Source organism: Lactuca sativa, chromosome 2 (assembly GCF_002870075.4).
Source record: "Lactuca sativa cultivar Salinas chromosome 2, Lsat_Salinas_v11, whole genome shotgun sequence".
NCBI lineage: Eukaryota > Viridiplantae > Streptophyta > Magnoliopsida > Asterales > Asteraceae > Lactuca > Lactuca sativa.
In genome coordinates this window covers 37,596,893-37,604,300 of record NC_056624.2, presented here as the reverse complement: position 1 = coordinate 37,604,300, position 7,408 = coordinate 37,596,893, and the positions used below count along the sequence as shown (strand labels likewise).

Genomic DNA, 7,408 nt, shown 5'->3' with positions numbered 1-7,408 from the left:
CCAAACCGAATTGTATATTTGGTTTTTGGTTCGAATTTTGGTCTCATGAAGTTTAAACCAAATCGAACCGAAAAACCGAATTTCATAAGTCAATTAATTAAAAAATATATTTTTTATTTTTTATTAAATAAAAGTATTAACTATAAAGTAAAAATCATTTTAACCTATTTACTCTTTGGATCATTTTATATGAAACTTTAGATCTTTCTGTTTTAAACTTTAGTTTTCTATGTTAAAAACATTTTAATTTATGTTTGAAATTTTTTTAAGTTAATATTTGGTCTCCTCGGTTTTCAAACCGAACCAAACCGAATTAGAATTCGGTTTTCGGTTTGGTCTAGAGAATTTGAATTCGATTTGGTTCGATTTTCGAATTGGACTAAATAAAAATTCAAACCGAGGAAACCGAACAACCAAAAAAACCGAACCGATTCTCACCCCTAGAGCAATTAACATAATGGTTAAATTAAACAGTTTTTGAGTAAAAGAAATTATGACACTTATTAAAGTCGATATGGGATTAATTAGTTGGCTGCCAACAAACAACATTAACGCTATATTAAATAAAACATTCATATTAGTTACATTTTATCATCAAATTAATACTGTGTCAAATATCACAGTTAAAGCAAGGAAGTAGAAACACAATAACATAATAAAACCAACATACAAATATTTTCATATTCAAAATGAAAATCATCGGTTGTTACTTAGACACCATTTATCTCGGGTTCATTGATAACCAAATTACTTCACGAACCCCGTTTATGATAATAAACTAGTGAAATCCAATTTTTTCCATAGTTGAAGTTTCTGATTCTATCCTATCCCTGACAACGTAAAACCCTAACAGAGGAGGAGATCGTTGAGCTACACAACCATGCTTGTTGTGTTATGAATTGGTGATGGACTTGCACTTGCCGGTTCAACCTTTCTCATCATAAACCCTACTGGAGTATGAACACTAGCATCTTCATCATGATAAGCATACGCAAATCCTCCATGTCGAGTCATATCCATTCCTTGCATTTCATCTTCTGTTGACACCCTCAACAAGTTGAGTTTTTTCAACGCATAAAAGAGTGGGGCCATAGTCACACTCACCCATCCAATGATTACCAGTATTTGGATGATCTGAGCCGCTAGTAACTTTCCACCACCGCCCATTAAAAGCCCATAAGGTCGTCCAGTTGCATACACCTCATGAACATACTGTTTCTTCGCAAACAAACCTGTGAATAATAGACCCCATGACCCACAACCACCATGCAATTGTGCTGCCTCTAGTGGGTCATCGTACTTGAACTTTTCCGCAAGTACGTTACATCCTATTAGAACCCAAGCTGCAACAAAGCCGCATACTACCGCAGCCCATGGCTCAACCACTGCACAACCGGAGGTAATAGCTGCGAAACCTCCTAGCAAACCATTACATACATCGGTCACATTCCAATGGCCAACTAGTAGTCGTTTCCCAAACAAAGTAGTTAGCGCTGCGGTGCATCCAGCCAATGTTGTGGTGACAGCTGTTCTTCCAACAGCGCTCCATTGACCATAATAACTGTTCGAAGTGCCATAGGATTTTGAGATTGTCAAGAAGGAACCAGGATTGAAACCATACCAACCGAACCATAGAAGGAAGGTGCCTAACACTACAAGTGACGCACTGTGTCCACGTAAGGCTACGGACCTACCTGAACGATCAAATCTCCCAATTCGTGGACCTTCGATTAAGGCGCCCCAAAGACCAGCGATCCCACCCACCATGTGGACCACACCGGAGCCAGCAAAGTCGATGGCTCCTGATCCGAAGAGAAGACTGCCACTTGTTCGTGTGGCACTGGCCCAACCGTCACTAGACCACACCCAATGTGACACTATGGGATACACAAAACCTGTAACGTACGATTTAAATCAACTTGTTAGAAATAGCTAGTGAGAAAGGTATGAAATATATTGAGAGACTAAGTAATTAATGAAACGGTGAATTTGGACTTTTTAGGTATAATCAACCGACTTTGTTGACATAATCAACAATAAATTAAACACCATTAAAATTAAAAAAGAAAAAGAAACAGCAATTATACACTTTTGAATAGTAGTTGTTCAAGCTGTGGTTAAAGAAAGGGTTTTGAAACGTGACACCAGCAAGATGCATGTTCTTAATTAATATGATCGGTCTAATTAGAATCGATAAACAAAATCTTTAAAAAGCATCGTTCGTAATTGTCTTTCAACTTCTATTATAAAAAATAATCATATATTAAAATTTAATGTTAAAATTTGGAATATGACAAATATATATGTAAATAAATATTTAAATAATTAGTTGTACTGCTGACCTAAGATATAGAACATTATTGAATGGGGTCCATATATATGCTTATGTTGCAAATTGTTTTAATATAAAATATACATCATTAAATAACCAAATTAATGAAAAAACAAGAAAATTATGTGATTAAATATACGGTTAAATAAGGTGAGCCACAAATTGAGTTTTTGTAATTAGATAATTTCAATGAAAATTAACAAAAGATAAGCAGTGAAGGAGACCTGTCAAGAAGGAAGAGTAAATCAGGTAAGCCACAAACTGAGTTCTCTCTGCAATGGAACCACTGGTGATACCCGCAGCAGCTATGGCAAATGCCCACTGGTAAAGAAAGAAACTGTAGTCGTAAACTGCTGATGGGATCGACTTCAGCCCAAAATAGTGTTTGCCAATGAAACCATTGGAGGGTCCACCGAAGGCAAAAGCAAATCCGAAGATGTAGTAAGAAAGGCCTCCAGCAGCGGCGTCCAAGACGTTCGTGAGCATGATGTTCATGGTGTTCTTGGCCCTGACGGAACCTGCGCAGAGCATGGCAAATCCAAGTTGCATGGCGAACACTAGGTAGGCGGAAAAGAGGAGATAGGTGTTGTCAATGGCGTATGTGGTGTTGGTGAATTTGTCTGAGGTGGCGGTGAAGCGGGTGCAGATGTAGTCGGCTGCAGCAGTGGCGTTGGCAGCAAGGCCGAGGAGTGGGGTTAGTTCTGCGGCGGAGCAGATGGGGAGGGAAGCCATGGTGACAGAAGGGAGTGGTGTTTGATGGAAGCGAAGTGGTTAGTGATTTAGGGTTTTATAGAGCGAGAGATGAAATCTTGATCTGTAAGGAGTACTGAGGTCAACGCTCCGTGATCACCAATTGGAAAACAAATAATGTGGACTTTAATTTAGTAGTGTTTGATTACAACTAAAATAGAACGGTAAAAGATTTAAAGGAACAATATAATATAATAATTTAATATATTTAACTATATTACTTTAAGAAATATTGTATTACGTAAACTTAGGGCGAAAATCAAATGACAGGATAAGGCAAAAATAAGCGGTATGAAATGTAATCGAAATTTGATAAGCGATAAAAAATGTGATGTATATTGTGTCTTAAAAGAAAAATAATTTAAAGATACTCTAAACCAAAAAATAACATATAAATAGTCTGAATAATAATAAAAAAAATAACACTAAAATAGTCCGAACGAAAAAAATAACAAGTAGATAGTCTGAATATAAAAAACACATGAATGATAAAAAAAGACATGAATGATACGAATGAATAATTTCACAATAAAACGAAAAAAATGACAACAAAACGACAAAATATCATACAGCGGATGGACCACGTAATTAGGAGGGTATGTGAAGAATTCCTCATAATTAAATTAATAATGTAGTATGTTATCGTTTTTGTGGCGTGTCGTGTTTATAGCGTTTTAATCGACTTATTTTCATGTTGATGAAAATAAAGACGACACCAAGATGTGTCCTGTCGTGTAGAGATGCCCATTGTCGGTTCCAGGTCTAAGTCAGTCTCAAAACGATCTAGTCTTATTAGGTTCAATGTCAGAAAAGTTTGGTTTTTCTTCGGACAGGTCTTTATTCTTAGTCTGGTCACAACACCATGTCATGTCTTGATGTGTAGAGATGCACATTGGCGGTCGCAAAGTGATCCTTCGAAACAGTCGAATTTTTCGAAACAGTCTTTTTTTTTTTCACTCAGATCTTTGGTACCGGCTTCGTGGTCTTTCTGTGCGTCTTTTTAGGTCCCGCTTCGGTATTTTATTTTATTTTTGGTTTTCTCGATTTTTGGTTTCGGGTTTTTCTGCTAACAAATATGTTATTAAAACAAACAAATGATAGATTAAGATTTATTAAATTGATACACTTAAGTTTAAAAAAGAAAAAAAGAAAGAAGTTAGATAACATATGATTAAAAATTATGTAATTAACACAAAAATGATATACTTATAAGCTTTGGCAGTTGGCTACCAATCTTTTTTTAGACAACTCTTGGGTCGGTCTCAAACAGATGTTATGTTGGTCTTAAAACTATTCGACCTTTTTGGGACCGGTCTTAGATCAATTTTGTTTTTTCGGACCGATCTCCGACCAATTTTTTTTCATTCTAGTCTTCTTTTGTAACATCCCAATTTTCAAGGCCAAAAAATTTCATTTTTAAATAAGTTATTATATAAAACCATAAGTATAAAAACATTCATTATGATATCTCATGTCAAATCCAAAGTATCAATAATCAAAACATATTATCATAAAACCATATCAGAGTGCAATCTCAAAGATCTCATGTGCGGAAAACATAGTGTGATGCGCTGCGATCAAGCCGACTCCTTTCCTTTAAATACGACGTACCTGAAACCAAAACTGAAAACCGTAAGCACGAAGCTTAGTGAGTTCCTCTATCATACCACATACCATACAATCACATAGCATACATACTGCCGGGAAATTATGGGGTGCTCGACCTACCCAGTACGACCATTCTGGGGTGCCGACCTACCCGTACGGCCATTCTGGGGTGCCGTCCTACCCATGTCAAACCATTATGGGGTGCTGACCTACCCATGTCAACCCATTCTGGGGTGCTGACCTACCCGTCGGTCCTAACAACCGACCCTCGGGGACTATTGTCACACCCCAAAACCAAGAACGGCGGAAACGTTCTGGGGCGGAGGACGTCATGTAAGGTAATCACAACACAGTAAATGTAAATAGGCAAACAACATCATCCATTGCATTAAATATATAAATTTAATACATGTGTGTTCTGTAAAATTTTAGACACCAAAAATATAACGTAAATCAAAATAACAAAATGATGAGTCTTGAGTACGCTCCATCATCTCAAAAGCTGGCATCGGTACCTGACTACTGATGACCTGAGAATACAAGTTATTTTGAAAGAGTTTATCAGCATTAAGCTGGTGAGTTCATAAGTATTTTAGTGTCAATGTTCATTGTCAAAAACGTTTGAACTTGTCCCAATGTATAAGTTTGTAAAAATGTAAATAAATGTTTAAAAGTATTTGCAAAAGTTTGAATCTCTCAGAAAATCCTATATTTTCTATAATAGTAACCTTCTACCAAGGCTTAACTGTTTTGTAAACTCGTCTGTTGTAAAAGTGTGTGATTTCCCAAGTATAACTATCATTTGATAAAATATAGTTTGTACATTAATGCTTAAGTGAGATTATCACCAAAATATGTAATGGGTAAATCATTGTAGTACTGTAGTTTTGTATAATAAGAACTACTGTTGTACTGATTACTACTACCTTAAACCGGATTTATATTAAGGTATAATGTGATAATTGCACCATACTATCGACTGATAACAACGACATAAAGAACGGTCGTAATAACGGAATGACGTTTGGCACCCGCAGACCTGCAGGTCCGGCTGTAGCTAGCAGCAAGGTGTAGGATAGTCAATCCAGTATAGATCTATACGCAAACTCAACGCTCTCCCTCCAAGAGAATTCTGGCTACAACTCGGGCCATGACATTTAAGGCATGCTCCGATACAGTGGATCACATTTGTTATCGTATTCTTGCATGTGTGATGAAATGTTTCTTGTTCTAGTATAGTTGTATATGTTCTCGTAGTATAGTTGTATATATTCTCTTCCTAGTATAGACTCATGAATGAACTGACTCATTGATCTAGCAGTTGTAATAGTATGATTCTGTGTTACCCCGATGGTAACTTGTTAACAGTGCGTTTAGTACATATGATTATGGAAGTATTTTTATGTCTATATATGTATATTTGATATATAATTAATATGGAAACGACCTTCGGATGGTCACCCAAAATCCTATCAGACCACATCCAAATCGAGGAAAAGGAAACAAGGTGGATAGCCTTCCTAAGCCCTTTAAACATTATTTATACGTCTATACATATATGGGCATGCAATTTGTAATATAAAAGCATAAATAAGTATTTATAAGGCATTTGAAACATAAGTATTATTTTTAAAGAAAGATTGACTTGATGTCAATCTATAAAACCATTTGAAGGCGTAGATTTGATTAAAAACAGATTAAGTATAAGGAACATTTGTTTAAATCACAGTTGCAGTGTAAATTCGAAAAGTAAATGGGTTTGGAAAATATTTAGAAGTAAAACAGTTTGATAGATAGTTTGAATAGTGATAAAACCACTGATTTCCCTAGTTATTAATCACATGTGATTAGTACAATCACATGTGGTTGAAACAATAACTAAAAGTATTTAACTTGTATTCCCCCCCCCCCTTTTGAAAGCATATAAAAGCATAAAAGCATTTAGAATATTTAACGGGTTGACTAAGGGGTATGAAACTCACTTGATTGATTGAAGAAAGCGAGATGGAAAACCGGGCAGAGTTTCGTCTCGGAAAACGGATTTTTCTCGGGATTCTCGGGAATCTCGGGAGTAAAATCGACCCTCGGGACTTGAGCAAAAAGACCAGAGCTTCGGGTTATAACGGGCACGGAAAACGAGACAAAGTTGTGAGAGAGAGGAGAGAAATGAGCAACATTTTCGGAAAGCCTCGCATCCTATTTATAGGAAGGCTAAACCGCCTCCGAACGCGGGGCGTACGCTCGTACGCAGCGCGTACGCGTACGTCATGCATGACCGAAGCCTCGACTGCCTCGGTTCGGATGGGACGGGTTGCTGGGTACGCGGGTCGGATGGGACGGCGGGTCGGACGGGACAGCGGGTCGGACGGGTCGGAGCTTCGGACGGGTCGGACGGGTTAGATTCTTCGGATAGCGCGACGTGGACGATCCGAGACCCTCGATCTCAGTACGCGGGGCGTACGAAGGTACGCAGGGCGTACTTCGGTCCAATCCGATGACTCCCCTTCGGATATTACCGGGAATTTATAATTAAATTCTTATTTATTTTAAATAAACTTCAAAAATTCATATCTCTCTCATACGAACTCCGTTTTTGACGTTCTTTATATTCACGTGAAGGTGAGACCATGATCTACGACTTTCGTTTAGATTCCGTTGGCTAATTCCGAAATTATTTTTATTATTTATTTATTAAAATGACGTGATTAAGGAATTTCT

At 37.2% G+C, this 7,408-nt stretch overlaps 1 protein-coding gene across 1 annotated transcript; it reads right to left on the bottom strand.

Moving 5' to 3' along the window:
- Window positions 1-528: 528 nt before the first annotated feature.
- Window positions 529-3,128, bottom strand: LOC111886484 (ammonium transporter 1 member 2). Its single transcript, XM_023882740.3, has 2 exons — window positions 2,557-3,128; window positions 529-1,895 (listed from the first exon to the last, which is right to left on the bottom strand). The coding sequence occupies exons 1-2, from the start codon at window positions 3,062-3,064 to the stop codon at window positions 871-873; spliced, it is 1,533 nt and encodes a 510-aa protein (XP_023738508.1). The 5' UTR covers window positions 3,065-3,128; the 3' UTR covers window positions 529-870.
- Between the last annotated feature and the right edge of the window lie 4,280 nt (window positions 3,129-7,408).

Excerpts from the sequence above, each read along its gene's own strand:
- LOC111886484 (XM_023882740.3), bottom strand. The coding sequence starts at position 3,064 with ATGGCTTCCCTCCCCATCTGCTCCGCCGCAGAACTAACCCCACTCCTC. Across the intron at positions 1,896-2,556 it reads TTACTCTTCCTTCTTGACAG|GTTTTGTGTATCCCATAGTG; the intron begins GTCTCCTTCACT and ends CGTACGTTACAG.